The following is a 17,500-nucleotide window of genomic DNA, read 5'->3' as shown; positions in this document are numbered from 1 at the left end:
CCTTTGCCTTGATGACAGCTTTGCGACACTCTTGGCAAAACTGTTCACACCTCGGCCTAAACATCAGCTCTAAAGGTAACTGTGAAACAAGGCAAGAAAGGCCTTCTATGCCATCAAAAGGAACATAAAATGTGAACAGACTGGGACTCGGATATGGCTACAAATACTTGAATCATTTATAGAAACCTATTGTCCTTTATGGTTGTGAGGTCTGGGGACCGCTCACAAACCAAAAAATTCAGCATTCAGCAATTCAGACTCGGCTTGCCGAACTCTGCAAAAATATCCTCTGTGTACAGCGTAAAACACCAAATAATGCAGAGCAGAATTAGGCCGATACCCACTAATTATCAAAATCTAGAAAACAACTGTTAAATTCTACAACCACCTAAAAGGAAGCGATTCCCAAACCTTCCATAGCAAAGCCATCACCTACAGAGAGATGAACCCGGAGAAGAGTCCCCTAAGCAAGCTGTTCCTGGGACTCTGTTCACAAACACAAACTGACCCCACAGAGCCCCAGGAGAGCAACACAATTAGACCCAACCAAATCATGAGAAAACAAAAATATAGTTACTTGACACATTGGAAAGCATTAACAAAAAAACAGAGCAAACTACAATGCTACTTGGCCATAAACAGAGAGTACACAGTGGCAGAACTTAAGGAAAACTATGTACAGACTCAGTAAGTATAGCCTTGCTATTGAGAAAGGCCGCTGTAGGCAGACCTGGCTCTCAAGAGAAGACAGGATATGTGCTCACTGCCCACAACATGAGGTGGAAACTGAGCTGCACTTCCTAACCTCCTGTCCAACGTATGACCATATTAGAGATACATATTTCCCTCTGATTACACAGATCCACAAAGAATTGGAAAACAAATCCAATTAATGCAGCTTTGCCATAGAGAGACAGAGAGAGAGAGAGAGAGAGAGAGAGAGAATGGGAGAGAGAGAGAGAGAGAGAGAGAGAGAGAGAGAGAGAGAGAGAGAGAGAGAGAGAGAGAGAGAGAGAGAGAGAGAGAGAGAGAGAGAGAGAGAGAGACAGAGAATGGGAGAGAGAGAGAGAGAGAGAGAGAGAGAGAGAGAGAGAGAGAGAGAGAGAGAGAGAGAGAGAGAGAGAGAGAGAGAGAGAGAGAGGGAGAGAGAGAGAGAGAGAGAGAGAGAGAGAGAGAGAGAGAGAGAGAGAGAGAGAGAGAGAGAGAGAGAGAGAAAGAGACTGTAGTATACACACACACATAAATGCAAAGACACACGCAGACATACACACACACATACAAAAATCCATGACTCATGCAGACATTCAACCTCTAGACCACAAAGCTTCGCTATAGAGGAGAAGGGAGGGATGACTGGAGGAGAGAGGGAGGGATGACTGGAGGAGAGAGGGAGGGGAGGAGGAGAGAGAACTGGAGAACAGAGGGAGGGGAGGAGGAGAGAGAACTGGAGGAGTGAGGAAGGGGAGGAGGAGAGAGAACTGGAGAACAGAGGGAGGGGAGGAGGAGAGAGAACTGGAGAACAGAGGGAGGGGAGGAGGAGAGAGAACTGGAGGAGTGAGGGAGGGAGGGAGGGAGGGAGGACTGGAGAACAGAGGGAGGGGAGGAGGAGAGAGAACTGGAGGAGTGAGGGAGGGGAGGGGAGGGATGACTGGAGGACAAATGTAGGGAAGAAGTGAGGGATGACTGGAGGAGAGAGGGAGGGGAGGAGGGGGGATGACTGGAGGAGAGAGGGAGGGGAGGAGAGAGGGAGGGGAGGAGGGAGGGATGACTGGAGGAGAGAGGGAGGGGAGGAGGGAGGGATGACTGGAGGAGAGAGGGAGGGGAGGAGGGGGATGACTGGAGGAGAGAGGGAGGGGAGGAGAGAGGGATGACTGAAGGAGAGAGGGAGGGGAGGAGGGAGGGACGACTGGAGGAGAGAGGGAGGGGAGGAGGGAGGGATGACTGGAGGAGAGAGGGAGGGGAGGAGGAGACAGATTACTGAATGACAAACGGAGGAGGATGGAAGAGGAGATGGAATAGAGGAAGTAGAAGTGGAAGAGAAAAGAGAGAGAGAGAGAGAGAGAGAGGAGGGAGGGAGGGAGGGAAGGAGGGAGGTGGAGAGTAAACGAATGGGATAGTGTGCTATTCATCTCCTCAGGGTGGATCGATGGTTCAGGAGACAGATCAGTTATACTGCCTGCACTCTACTGTTACTAGTACCACACACACACACACACACACACACACACACACACACACACACACACACACACACACACACACACACACACACACACACACACACACACACACACACACACACACACACACACACACACACACACACACACACACACACACACACACACACACACACACACACACACACAAACAAACAAACAAACACACACATATACACACACATATATACACACATATATACATATACACACATACTGCCTGCACTCTACTGGAATCTGTAGAGAGAACACGAGAGATAGAGAGAGATCGAGAAAGAGAGAAAGAAAGAAAATGAGGATGAGGAGGGAGGGAGGGAGGGAGAGAGGGAGACAAGGAGAGTGAGGAGAGGGAGAGATGAAGAGGAATAGGAGGGGTGAGACAGAGAGAGGGAGAAAGGAGCAGCGTTCCTCTGGGTTTGGTAATACTTCACCTTCAGGTTGCTTCAAGGGCAGAACAGAGAGCCTCAGAAAGTCAAGTGGGAGAGGGGAGAAAGGAAATCCAAGGAGAGGGAAAATGAGAAAATGTCTTTACTGTTTTGAAACTTCTGTATGTGTAATGTTTACTGTTAATTTTTGTTGTTTTTCACTTTATATATTCACTTTGTATATTATCTACCTCACTTGCTTTGGCAATGTTAAGACATGTTTCCCATGCCAATAAAGCCCTTGAATTGAATTGAATTGAATTGAATTGAATTGAGAGAGAGTTCTAGCATATGGGTTGTCAGTAGTAGCTCTGGTCTGTGTGTTGTAGGTAGTAGCTCTATCTAGGATATGGGTTGTAGGCAGTAGCTCTATCTAGGCTATGGGTTGTAGGTAGTAGCTCTATCTAGGATATGGGTTGTAGGTAGTAGCTCTGGTCTGAGGGTTGTAGGTAGTAGCTCTGGTCTGAGGGTTGTCGGTAGTAGCTCTGGTCTGAGGGTTGTCGGTAGTAGCTCTGGTCTGAGGGTTGTCGGTAGCAGCTCTATCTAGAATATGGGTTGTCGGTAGCAGCTCTATCTAGGATATGGGTTGTAGGTAGTAGCTCTATCTAGGATATGGGTTGTCGGTACATTTACATTTACATTTAAATCATTTAGCAGACGCTCTTATCCAGAGCGACTTACAAATTGGTGCATTCACCTTATGACATCCAGTGGAACAGTCACTTTACAATAGTGCATCTAAATCTTAAAGGGGGGGGGGATACTTATCCTATCCAAGGTATTCCTTAAAGAGGTGGGGTTTCAGGTGTCTCCGGAAGGTGGTGATTGACTCCGCTGTCCTGGCGTCGTGAGGGAGTTTGTTCCACCATTGGGGGGCCAGAGCAGCGAACAGTTTTGACTGGGCTGAGCGGGAGCTGTACTTCCTCAGTGGTAGGGAGGCGAGCAGGCCAGAGGTGGATGAACGCAGTGCCCTTGTTTGGGTGTAGGGCCTGATCAGAGCCTGGAGGTACTGAGGTGCCGTTCCCCTCACAGCTCCGTAGGCAAGCACCATGGTCTTGTAGCGGATGCGAGCTTCAACTGGAAGCCAGTGGAGAGAACGGAGGAGCGGGGTGACGTGAGAGAACTTGGGAAGGTTGAACACCAGACGGGCTGCGGCGTTCTGGATGAGTTGAAGGGGTTTAATGGCACAGGCAGGGAGCCCAGCCAACAGCGAGTTGCAGTAATCCAGACGGGAGATGACAAGTGCCTGGATTAGGACCTGCGCCGCTTCCTGTGTGAGGCAGGGTCGTACTCTGCGGATGTTGTAGAGCATGAACCTACAGGAACGGGCCACCGCCTTGATGTTGGTTGAGAACGACAGGGTGTTGTCCAGGATCACACCAAGGTTCTTAGCGCTCTGGGAGGAGGACACAATGGAGTTGTCAACCGTGATGGCGAGATCATGGAACGGGCAGTCCTTCCCCGGGAGGAAGAGCAGCTCCGTCTTGCCGAGGTTCAGCTTGAGGTGGTGATCCGTCATCCACACTGATATGTCTGCCAGACATGCAGAGATGCGATTCGCCACCTGGTCATCAGAAGGGGGAAAGGAGAAGATTAGATGTGTCGTCTGCATAGCAATGATAGGAGAGACCATGTGAGGTTATGACAGAGCCAAGTGACTTGGTGTATAGCGAGAATAGGAGAGGGCCTAGAACAGAGCCCTGGGGGACACCAGTGGTGAGAGCGCGTGGTGAGGAGACAGATTCTCGCCACGCCACCTGGTAGGAGCGACCTGTCAGGTAGGACGCAATCCAAGCGTGGGCCGCGCCGGAGATGCCCAACTCGGAGAGGGTGGAGAGGAGGATCTGATGGTTCACAGTATCGAAGGCAGCTGATAGATCTAGAAGGATGAGAGCAGAGGAGAGAGAGTTAGCTTTAGCAGTGCGGAGTGCCTCCGTGATACAGAGGAGAGCAGTCTCAGTTGAATGACTAGTCTTGAAACCTGACTGATTTGGATCAAGAAGGTCATTCAGAGAGAGATAGCGGGAGAGCTGGCCAAGGACGGCACGTTCAAGAGTTTTGGAGAGAAAAGAAAGAAGGGATACTGGTCTGTAATTGTTGACATCGGAGGGATCGAGTGTAGGTAGTAGCTCTATCTAGGCTATGAGTTGTAGGTAGTAGCTCTGGTCTGTGTGTTGTATGTAGTAGCTCTATCTAGGCTATGGGTTGTAGGTAGTATCTCTATCTAGGATATGTCTTATAGGTAGTAGCCGTATCTAGGCTATGGTTTGTAGGTAGTCGCTCTATCTAGGATATGGGTTGTCGGTAGTAGTTATGGGTAGTAGGTAGTAGATATGGGTAGTAGGTAGTAGATATGGGTAGTAGGAAGTAGATTTGGGTTGTAGGTAATAGATATGGGTTGTAGGTAGTAGATATGGGTTGTTGAGAGTAGATATGAATTGTGGGTAGTAGTTCTGGGCTATTGCTTGTAGGTAGTAGATATGGGTTGTAGGTAGTAGATATGGGTTGTAGGTAGTAGATATGGGTTGTAGGTAGTAGATATAGGTGGTAGGTAGTAGATATGGGTTGTAGGTAGTATATATGGGTAGTAGATATTGGTTGTAGGTAATAGATATTGGCTGTAGGTAGCATATATGGGTAGTAGGTAGCAGATATGGGTTGTAGGTAGTAGATATTGGTTGTTGAGAGTAGATTTGGGTAGTAGGTAGTAGATATGGGTAGTAGGTAGTAGTTCTGGGCTATTGCCTGTAGTTATTAGATATTGGTTGTTGGGATTAGATAAGGGTAGTAGATAATAGTAGTAGGTAGTAGATATGGGTATTAGGTAGTAGTTCTGGGCTATTGCTTGTAGGTATTAGATATGGGTCGTTGGTAGTAGATAAGGGTAGTAGATAATAGTAGTAGGTAGTAGATATGGGTAGTAGGTAGTAGTTCTGGGCTATTGCTTGTAGGTATTAGATATTGGTTGTTGGGATTAGATAAGGGTAGTAGATAATAGTAGTAGGTAGTAGTATATATGGGTTGTAGGTAGTAGATATGGGTTGTAGGTAGTAGATATGGGTCGTTGGTAGTAGATAAGGATAGTAGATAATAGTAGTAGGTAGTAGATATGGGTCGTTGGTAGTAGATAATAGTAGTAGGTAGTAGATATGGGTTGTAGGTAGTAGATATGGGTTGTTGGTAGTAGATAAGTGTAGTAGATAATAGTAGTAGGTAGTAGATATGGGTCGTTGGTAGTAGATAATAGTAGTAGGTAGTAGATATGGGTTGTAGGTAGTAGATATGGGTCGTTGGTAGTAGATAAGGGTAGTAGATAATAGTAGTAGGTAGTAGATATGGGTAGTAGGTAGTAGATATGGGTTGTAGGTAGTAGATATGGGTAGTAGGTGGTATATATGGGTAGTAGGTAGTAGATATGGGTAGTAGGTAGTATATATGGGTTGTTGGTAGTAGTTCTGGGTAGTAGGTAGTAGATATGGGTAGTAGGTAGTAGATATGGGTAGTAGGTGGTATATATGGGTTGTAGGTAGTAGATGTGGGTAGTAGGTAGTAGATATGGGTAGTAGGTGGTATATATGGGTTGTAGGTAGTATATATGGGTAGTAGGTAGTATATATGGGTAGTAGGTAGTATATATGGGTTGTAGGTAGTAGATATGGGTAGTAGGTAGTATATATGGGTAGTAGGTAGTAGATATGGGTAGTAGGTAGTATATATGGGTTGTAGGTAGTAGATATGGGTTGTAGGTAGTATATATGGGTAGTAGGTAGTAGATATGGGTAGCAGGTAGTATATATGGGTAGTAGGTAGTATATATGGGTAGTAGGTAGTATATATGGGTTGTAGGTAGTAGATATGGGTAGTAGGTAGTATATATGGGTAGTAGGTAGTAGATATGGGTAGTAGGTAGTATATATGGGTTGTAGGTAGTAGATATGGGTTGTAGGTAGTATATATGGGTAGTAGGTAGTAGATATGGGTAGTAGGTAGTATATATGGGTAGTAGGTAGTAGATATGGGTAGTAGGTAGTATATATGGGTAGTAGGTAGTAGATATGGGTAGTAGGTAGTATATATGGGTTGTAGGTAGTAGATATGGGTAGTAGGTAGTATCTATGGGTTGTAGGTATGTTGTTGTATGAAGTCAATGTGTTTTATTGTCAAATCAGACATTCTACTCTTAAAGAGTGACCCTCTATCTCTCTTTCCAAGTCTCTTTCCCCCTCTCTTTCTCTCAATTTTTCCCTCTCTCTGCATTGTTTGTCCCTCATTCTCTCTCTCCGTCTCTCTCTCACTCTCTTTTTCTATCCGTCTCTTCATGTGTCTCTCTGTCCCTCTTTCTTTCTATCTCGCCCTCTGAGTATTGAGGTTAAGTTTTGAAGGTCTGTGGTTTGAGTTATTCAGTAACATAGACATACAGAACCATCGTTCTCGTCAGATGGTGTTGATGTAGCCTGGACGGTACCCTATTCCCTATATAGTGCACCCTATTCCCTATATAGTGCACCCTCTTCCCTATATAGTGCACCCTATTCCCTATGTAGTGCACCCTATTCCCTATATAGTGCACCCTATTCCCTATATAGTGCACCCTCTTCCCTATGTAGTGCACCCTATTCCCTATATAGTGCACCCTATTCCCTATATAGTGCACCCTCTTCCCTATATAGTGCACCCTATTCCCTATGTAGTGCACTCTATTCCCTATATAGTGCACCCTATTCCTTATATAGTGCACCCTATTCCCTATGTAGTGCACCCTATTCCCTATGTAGCGCACCCTTTTCCCTATATAGTGCACCCTATTCCCTATATAGTGCACCCTATTCCCTATATAGTGCACCCTATTCCCTATATAGTGCACCCTATTCCCTATATAGTGCACCCTATTCCCTATATAGTGCACCCTATTCCCTATATAGTGCACCCTATGCATAATGGCCCATAGGGCCCTGGTCAAAAGTAGGGCACTAGAAAGGGGTCAGAGGTAACGGCCCCAAGACCATTCAGTATTAACTTGTGCAGATTTCTCTAGTGAAGCTTCTATCAAATGTAAGTGATGTTCTTATTTTCTACATTTTCTAAAAGTATAAACTCCGAGGTTCAAGACAATGAGCTTTCTAGGCCCTTGACCTTTCCTACATTTACCCCAAATGGACCAGCCCCTCAGCAATTTGAGTTCAAGACATTGAGCTTTCTAGGCCCTTGGTGACAGATAGCCAGATGCATGCACAGCAGAGAGAGAGAGAGAGAGAGAGAGAGAGAGAGAGAGAGAGAGAGAGAGAGAGGGAGAGGGAGAGGGAGAGGGAGAGGGAGAGATAGAGAGCTAGAGAGAGCTAGATAGCTAGAGAGAGAGCTAGATAGCTAGAGAGAGAGCTAGAGAGAGCCAGCTGGAGAGCTAGAGAGAGAGCTAGAGAGAGCCAGCTGGAGAGCTAGAGAGAGCTAGAGAGAGCTAGAGAGAGAGCTAGATAGCTAGAGAGAGAGCTAGAGAGAGCCAGCTGGAGAGCTAGAGAGAGAGCTAGAGAGAGAGCTAGAGAGAGAGCTAGATAGCTAGAGAGAGAGCTAGAGAGAGCCAGCTGGAGAGCTAGAGAAAGAGCTAGAGAGAGAACTAGAGAGAGAGCTAGAGCTAAAGAGAGAGAGAGAGATAGAGAGAGAGCTAAAGAGAGAGAGAGAGAGAGCTAGAGAGCGAGAGAGAGAGAGAGCTAGAGAGAGCTAGATAGCTAGAGAGAGAGCTAGAGAGAGCGAGCTAGAGAGCTAGAGAGAGAGCTATAGAGAGAGAGATAGAGAGAGCTAGAGAGAGAGATAGAGAGAGAGATAGAGAGCTAAAGAGAGAGAGAGATAGAGAGAGAGAGATAGAGAGAGAGCTAGAGAGAGAGCTAGAGAGAGAGAGATAGAGAGAGCTAGAGAGAGAGATAGAGAGAGAGATAGAGAGCTAAAGAGAGAGAGAGATAGAGAGAGAGAGAGAGAGAGAGAGAGAGAGAGCTAGAGAGCACTAGAGAGCTAGAGAGCACTAGAGAGAGAGAGAGAGAGCTAGAGAGAGAGAGAGAGAGAGAGAGAGAGAGAGAGAGAGAGAGAGAGAGAGAGAGAGAGAGAGAGAGAGAGAGCTAGAGAGACTGTAACTAATGCAGTACGCAATTTCTTTAGTTTAGTTAATTCTACTTTCAGAACTTCTTGCTAAAAAGTACTCAAAGTACCGTAGAATCTCTTTAAGAGACAAGCAGGAGAGAAAAAAAGCCCTTTGATAGACTTGATGATATTTTCACACGTCCTAAACAGCTTTTCTTTGTTCACGCCCATACAACATTGTTCACGCCCATTCAACATTGTTCACGCCCATTCAACATTGTTCACGCCCATTCAACATTGTTCACGCCCATTCAGCATTGTTCACATTCAACATTGTTCACGCCCATTCAACATTGTTCACGCCCATTCAACATTGTTCACGCCCATTCAACATTGTTAAATTCAACATTTCATTTAACATTGTTCACCCATTCACCCACAGATGTTAGTTAAACCTTAGCCCCACCCACAGATGTAAACCTCCAGACAGGAGCCTCGTTTAAACCCAGCTCAAATTCAAGGCAGCAATGCTTTTGAGAACTGCAGCAAAGATTATCTACACGCTTGAGCAGGAAAACCCCCATTCTGTTACAGACTCGAACCTGTGACATGACAGACCAATCAGGAGTGTCTATCCACCCTATTACCTCAGCCAATAATGACTAGCCAGGAAGGACACTTTTTTCTCTCCCTCCTATAGGTCAGTGCTTTCTCCTTGGCTAAATTAGGCACGTAATTGCACATTTTAATTAATATTATTAACGGATCCCAGACCAGTTTATAATTAAATGAAAGTTAATTATGAACAAAAAGGCATTTCTGCAACAAAACAAAAACAACTAAAAATATTCTTACTGCGAAGTAGGAACTGGTGTCAAACGCCTCAGGTCCTGGAACTGATCTCAAGAGATATGGCTAGAGTTACAAAAACGGACAGGGTATTCTACAAATCCCGGCTGAAAGATTCCTGGATTCAGCAGGAAATGAGCATTAAATCCAGGCTTTCTAGAGAACATGGGGAATTTTCGGGAAGTTACAGGATCTTTGGTATGGCTCTATGATAAGGACATTGTAAAGGTTATGATAGCATGCCTGTCGCCCTGTGACGCTGTCCGTGCGTCTATCTCAGTTACTGTTGCTATGGAGATTCCCGCGGTGTCATCATTTGATGGGTTGCCGTGACACCGGTGTAGTGCTGTGGGTTGCTTCTGTAACTAAGGAGTTCGCATGTATAGTGAGGTGGGTTGGGATGTTGTTGCTAGGCGCTGTAGTGGAGTATTCTGGGATGCTGTTGCTATGCAGCGTTAAGGTGTAGTGTACTGTAGTAATATACGGGTTGAATGCACAGGGATCCATGGTGACTGTGTTTGTGTCCTGTGTGTGTGTCTTGTGTGTGTGTGTGTGTGTGTGTCCTGTGTGTGTGTCCTGTGTGTGTGTCCTGTGTGTGTGTCCTGTGTGTGTGAATTTCCTGAACTATAAAACACAGAGTGGATTATAATGTTTCAGATAAGACCTAACACAGACACAAGGGCTTGCACACACACACACACACACACACGCACACACGCACGCACGCACACACACACACACACACACACACACACACACACACACAGGGGGCTTCTTACATAATACTATCCAAACAATGTGAGTCTGTAACACTTATTTTCTCTCTCTCTCTCTCTCTCTCTCTCTCTCTCTCTCTCTCTCTCTCTCTCTCTCTCTCTCTCTCTCTCTCGCTCTCTCTCTCTCTCTCTCTCTCACTGTCTCTCTCTCTCTCTCTCTCTCTCTCTCTCTCTCTCTCTCTCTCTCTCTCTCTCTCTCTCTCTCTCTCTCTCTCTCGCTTTCTCTTCTCTCTCTCTCTCTCTCTCTCTCTCTCTCTCTCTCTCTCTCTCTCTCTCTCTCTCTCTCTCTCTCTCTCTCTCTCTCTCTCTCTCTCTCTCACTCTCTCTCTCTCTCTCTTTCTCTCTCTCTCTCTCTCTCTCTCTCTCTCTCTCTCTCTCTCTCTCTCTCTCGCTTTCTTTTCTCTCTCTCTCTTCTCTCACTCTCTAGGTCTGTGGATAACTCTCCATACTACCATGCCAGACCCCCCACCTTCCCATTCAATCCGAAGACGACACCCATCACCCCACACACACACACACCCACAGAGAAGGGAAGAACATTCCATCCTCTCTTCCCTCCATCCCTCCATCACCCCTTCAAACACACTTCTGAACTCCTGCGAACTACTACCCCTCTCCCAGTCCCTACCTGGATCATTCTCCTCCCATCTCATTCGCTGTGCCTGCCCCACCCCTGGCACATCCCCGGCTTTCCCGGCTCTCCATTGGCTGACGTTGGTCACATGCTGCTGCCTGCTGCCCTCTCTGATTGGTGCAGGGGAGACATGGGACGTGGTCGCAGTTTGTCCATTCCACTGCGTCTGTCGGAACCTGTCGGACTCTCTGAGCACGCTCTGTGCAGATAAAGGCCTGCTATTTGTTCCCCCGAATGTCGATCGACGAACCGTCGAGCTCCGATTGGCTGATAACTACATCACAGAAGTGGGCGGGGCTGACTTCGCCAACATGACCGGATTGGTTGATCTGACTCTATCCCGGAACACTATCCACTCCATCCGACCAATGACGTTCTCCGATCTGGAGAGTTTGCGGAGTTTGCATTTGGACGGTAACCGCTTGACGACGCTGGGACCGAGGGACCTGTTGGGATTGGTCAATCTGCAGCACCTCATCGTCAACGGTAACCAGCTGACCAGTGTGTCGGCTGAAGCGTTCAATGATTTGTTATTGACTCTGGAGGACCTGGACCTGTCTTACAATAACCTCAGATGGTGAGGAGACTTACAGGACCAAGTCTTTACACAAAAAAAACTATTTCTACATTGTAGAATAATAGTGAAGACATCAAAACTATGCAATAACACATATGGAATCATGTAGTAACCAAAAAAGGTGTTAATTATATAAATAAAACATTTAAATATATATTGAACATTTGAGATTATTCAAAATAGCCACCTTTTGCCATGATGACAGCTTCGCACACGCTTGGCATTCTCTCAACCAGTTTCATGAGGTAGTCAACTGGAATGCATTTCAATTAACAGGTGTGCCTTGTTAAATGTACATTTGTGGAATTTATTTCCTTCTTAATGCGTTTGAGCCAATCAGTTGTAGTGTGACAAGGTAGGGGTGGTATACAGAAGATAGATAGATTTGGTAGAAGACCAAGTAGCCCTATTTGGTAAAAGACCAAGTCCATATTATGACATGAACAGCTCAAATAAGCAAAGAGAAACGATATCCAGTCCATCATTACTTTAAGACATGAAGGTCAGTCAATCCGGAATATTTCAAGAACTTTGAAAGTTTCTTCAAGTGCATTCGCAAAAGCCATCAAGGAGGATACGTTTATTGGCCTCAGAAATTGCAGCCCAAATAAATGCTTCACAGAGTTCAAGTAACAGACACATCTCAACATCAGCTGTTCAGAGGAGACTGCGTGAATCAGGCCTTCATGGTTGAATTGCTGCAAAGAAACCACTACTAAAGGACACCAATAATAAGAAGAGACTTGCTTGTGCTTTGGTCAAATGAGTCCAAATTTGAGATTTTTAGTTCCAACTGCTGTGGCTTTGTGAGACGCTGAGTAGGTGAATGGATAATCTCCACCTGTGTGGTTCCCACCATGAAGCATTGAGGAGTAGGTGTTATGGTGTGGGGGTGCATTGCTGGTGACACTGTCAGTGATTTATTTAGAATTCAAGGCACACTTAACTACCACAGCATTCTGCAGCGATACGCCATCCCATCTGGTTTGCACTTAGAGGGACTACCAGGACAACGACACAACACATCTCCAGGCTGTGACAGGGCTATTTGACCAAGAAGGAGAGTGATGGAGTGCTGCATCAGATGACCTGGCCTCCACAATCACCCAACCTCAGCCAACTTGAGATGGTTTGGGATGAGTTGGACCGCAGAATGAAGGTGCTCAGCATATGTAGGAACTCCTTCAAGACTGTTGGAAAAGCATTCCAGGTGAAGCTGGTTGAGAGAATGTCAAGAGTGTGCAACGCTGTCATTGAGGCAAAAGGTGGCTACTTTGAAGAATCACCAATATAAAATATATTTTTTAAATGTAGAAAATAGTACAAATACAGAATAAACCTTGAATGCGGTGTCCAAACATTTGACTGCTACTGTATATTTTGGGCTGATTTTTTGCTGTGCAATAGTCTATGATTTCTGGTATTCTTTACACTACGTTTTTTGCTATAGCAACAGTCTGTGATGTCAGTATAGAAAATTATATTTATACAGAGAAAACACAAGGTCATTACTTTCAAACAGTCCATAATGTCATAATTGACAGTGCAATGAAGTTATTACAAAAAATTCTGCCGAAGACCTATGTTCCCCTCGTAATGTTGACTTTGAGTCAAATAAACGAGCTGTCCATCCTCAACGCAGGGTTCCGTGGGAGTCGATCCAGAACATGGCCAGTCTCCACACTTTGAACCTGGATCATAATCTGATAGACCACATCGCAGAGGGATGCTTTGGAGGGCTGTACAAGCTGGCTCGTCTGGATATGACCTCTAATAGGCTGAGGACCCTGCCACCTGACCCCCTGTTCGCCAGGTAGGTTACCGTAGCAACCCTGACCCCCCCCCCCTCCCCCTCCTCCTCCAGAGTTCAGAATTTGCTGGTTCAAGTCTTGGACTGGGCAATGAAAGACTGTGACTGAACTGGTAAGACTGTGACTGAACTGGTAAAGACAGTAGACACATTATATCTGCTCAACGTGTGTGACTTACCCATTAACATCATGATGATAGCAACTCTAGGGTCGTGGGTTTGATTCCAGCTGTGGCCAGCAGCCACTGATACTAAAATGTAAACATAGTGCCCTAAGTTACTTTTGATACTGACGGCTGATAAATAGAAACCAACTATCCAACATTACACGTCCCTTAAGGATCTGTTGCTTTTCTACATGAGTGAAGCTGAAGTTCTGTAAATATTTAATTTGCGATGCTTTTGGAAGGGTCATAATTAATTAAATTCTTGTTGTTGTTGCGGTATGAGGCTACAGAGTAAACTGAACTGTCAAATGACTTACTTATTACAAATGACTCATTATTTTAGAATTATGTTCCAGGTCTCAGACGGGAGCCATCAGTCCCACTCCCTACAACAGCGTCATCAGTCTGAACTTCGGAGGGAACCCGCTACACTGTAACTGTGAGTTGTTATGGTTACGCAGGCTGGTCCGAGAGGACGACATGGAGACCTGCGCCACGCCCCCTCACCTGGCCGGCAGGTAAAACAGATGATGGTGACAGTGTCTTTGTCCGATTCCGTTCGTTCATTACCGTGAGCTCCGATTCCTAACTCCACCAGGATGAAGATAGTCATGATAATATATTTTATTCAGATGTTTAAATAGAGCGATAAGGTGTGTGTAATACTGTGTCTCTCAGTGAATGTTAGAGTTAACCGTTCTTCTCTCTCCATCGCACCTGTCAGGTATTTCTGGTCCATCCTTGAGGAGGAGTTCACCTGTGAGCCGCCCCTCATCACCAGACACACCCACAAGCTCTGGGTCCTGGAAGGTCAAAGGGCAACCCTGAAATGCAGAGCCATCGGCGACCCCGAACCAATCATCCATTTTGTCTCCCCCGATGATCGGATTGTGGCGAATTCCAGCCGGACGACATCGTCCCGGAATGGAACGTTGGATCTCTTCGTTACGGTTGCTAGGGACGACGGAGTGTACACGTGCATAGCGATAAACGCGGCTGGGGAGGCTACTGCAACGGTGGATCTAAATATCATCCCGTTGCCGAATCGAAATGGGAACGTGAACGTTCCAGGGAATGTGACGGTTACTGGGAATGCTGGGAAATCTAATGGAAAAATTCAGGGTTCTTCGGACATTGCCACTGGAAAAAGTGTGAATTCCGAAGTTGACAATGGAGGGAACACAAGAGTCACGGAAGAGAGGAGAGGAGAGGAGGGAGAGGGGGATGAGGAGGGTGGTGTGGTGGAGGAGGAGGATGGAGGGATTAGGATAGAGGAAGAGGAGGAAGAAGAAGAGGAGAGGATGGTTGGGATACAGGGAGTCACTTCTACTTCAGCACAGGTACGATGGGACCTGGGCCAATCGGCTGGAGCTTACCTGGTGTGGATGTTTCAGATACAGTACAACTGTACAGCCGATGAGACACTGGTGTACAGGTGAGTCTACTTGCGTTTACCTGAGTTTACCTGAGTCTACCTGCGTTTACCTGAGTTTACCTGAGTCTACCTGAGTCTACCTGCGTTTACCTGCGTTTACCTGAGTTTACCTGAGTCTACCTGCGTTCACCTGAGTCTACCTGCGTTTACCTGAGTCTACCTGAGACTACCCAAGTCTACCTAAGTCTACCCAAGTTTACAATACACATCTGACATCTTGAATCCACCTCACACACCTACACCTGACCTCTCTACACTGACCTATGACCCTCTACACTTCTCAAAGCCCAACCTGGTCTCATAGACTAGACGTAAAGTTAGTATGAAATCTTACGTTTGGTATGGTTACATAAGGGATAACCCTTACCCTAACCCTAACCCTTACCCTAACCCTAACCCTAACCCTAACCCTTACCCTAACCCTTACCCTTACCCTTACCCTTACCCTTACCCTTACCCTTATAGCTAACCCTTCCCCTAACCCTAACCTTATCTATTATAGCTAACCCTAACCCTAACCTTATCTATTATAGCTAACCCTTCCCCTAACCCTATCCATTATAGCTAACCCTAACCCTAACCTTAACCATTATAGCTAACCCTAACCCTACCCTTATCCATTATAGCTAACCCTTACCCTAACCTTAACCATTATAGCTAACCCTTCCCCTAACCTTATCCATTATAGCTAACCCTTACCCTAACCTTAACCATTATAGCTAACCCTTACCCTAACCCTAACCTTATCTATTATAGCTAACCCTTCCCCTAACCCTATCCATTATAGCTAACCCTTCCCCTAACCCTAACACTATCCATTATAGCTAACCCTTCCCCTAACCCTAACTATCCATTATAGCTAACCCTTCCCCTACCCCTATCCATTATAGCTAACCCTTCCCCTAACCCTAACACTATCCATTATAGCTAACCCCTACCCTAACACTATCCATTATAGCTAACCCTTACCCTAACACTATCCATTATAGCTAACCCTTACCCTAACACTATCCATTATAGCTAACCCTTACCCTAACCCTGACTTTTATAGCTAACCCTTACCCTAACCCTAACCTTAACCATTATAGCTAACCCTTACCCTAACCCTAACCTTAACCATTATAGCTAACCCTTACCCTAACCCTAACCTTAACCATTATAGCTAACCCTTACCCTAACCCTAACCTAACCATTATAGCTAACCCTTCCCTAACCCTAACCTTATCTATTATAGCTAACCCTAACCCTAACCTTAACCATTATAGCTAACCCTTACCCTAACCCTAACCTTAACCATTATAGCTAACCCTTACCCTAACCCTAACCTTAACCATTATAGCTAACCCTTCCCCTAACCCTAACCTTATCTATTATAGCTAACCCTAACCCTAACCTTAACCATTATAGCTAACCCTTACCCTAACCCTAACCTTAACCATTATAGCTAACCCTTACCCTAACCCTAACCTTAACCATTATAGCTAACCCTTACCCTAACCCTAACCTTAACCATTATAGCTAACCCTTACCCTAACCCTAACCTTAACCATTATAGCTAACCCTTCCCCTAACCCTAACCTTAACCATTATAGCTAACCCTTACCCTAACCCTAACCTTATCCATTATAGCTAACCCTTCCCTAACCCTAACCTTAACCATTATAGCTAACCCTTACCCTAACCCTAACCTTAACCATTATAGCTAACCCTTACCCTTCCCCTAACCTTAACCATTAGAGCTAACCCTTCCCCTAACCCTGACCTTATCTTTATAGCTAACCCTTCCCTAACCCTGACTTTTATAGCTAACCCTTACCCTAACCCTGACCTAACCTACCCTAACTCACTTTTATAGCTAACCTTACCCTAACCCTAACCCTAACCATTATAGCTAACCCTTACCCTAACCCTAACCTTAACCATTATAGCTAACCCTAACCCTAACCTTATCTATTATAGCTAACCCTTCCCCTAACCCTATCCATTATAGCTAACCCTAACCCTAACCTTAACCATTATAGCTAACCCTAACCCTACCCTTATCCATTATAGCTAACCCTTACCCTAACCTTAACCATTATAGCTAACCCTTCCCCTAACCTTATCCATTATAGCTAACCCTTACCCTAACCTTAACCATTATAGCTAACCCTTACCCTAACCCTAACCTTATCTATTATAGCTAACCCTTCCCCTAACCCTATCCATTATAGCTAACCCTTACCCTAACACTATCCATTATAGCTAACCCTTACCCTAACACTATCCATTATAGCTAACCCTTCCCCTAGCCCTATCCATTATAGCTAACCCTTACCCTAACACTATCCATTATAGCTAACCCTTACCCTAACACTATCCATTATAGCTAACCCTTACCCTAACACTATCCATTATAGCTAACCCTTACCCTAACACTATCCATTATAGCTAACCCTTACCCTAACCCTGACTTTTATAGCTAACCCTTACCCTAACCCTAACCTTAACCATTATAGCTAACCCTTACCCTAACCCTAACCTTAACCATTATAGCTAACCC

At 45.5% G+C, this 17,500-nt stretch overlaps 1 protein-coding gene across 1 annotated transcript in view; it reads left to right on the top strand.

The window, feature by feature from the left end:
* LOC124013876 (leucine-rich repeat and fibronectin type-III domain-containing protein 2-like) overlaps positions 1–17,500 on the top strand; it is a 78,017-nt gene that overhangs the window by 36,346 nt on the left and 24,171 nt on the right. The window contains exons 2-5 of the mRNA XM_046328427.1: positions 10,763–11,546; positions 13,189–13,359; positions 13,880–14,041; positions 14,248–14,958. Of these exons, the coding sequence (XP_046184383.1) occupies positions 10,789–11,546; positions 13,189–13,359; positions 13,880–14,041; positions 14,248–14,958 (1,802 nt within the window). The 5' untranslated portion in view covers positions 10,763–10,788. The remainder of the gene's footprint in view (positions 1–10,762; positions 11,547–13,188; positions 13,360–13,879; positions 14,042–14,247; positions 14,959–17,500) is intronic.

Source organism: Oncorhynchus gorbuscha, linkage group LG25 (assembly GCF_021184085.1).
Source record: "Oncorhynchus gorbuscha isolate QuinsamMale2020 ecotype Even-year linkage group LG25, OgorEven_v1.0, whole genome shotgun sequence".
In the NCBI taxonomy this organism is placed as follows: domain Eukaryota; kingdom Metazoa; phylum Chordata; class Actinopteri; order Salmoniformes; family Salmonidae; genus Oncorhynchus; species Oncorhynchus gorbuscha.
Note: the sequence above shows the minus strand (reverse complement) of the source record. Positions and strands in the feature narration are given on the sequence as shown.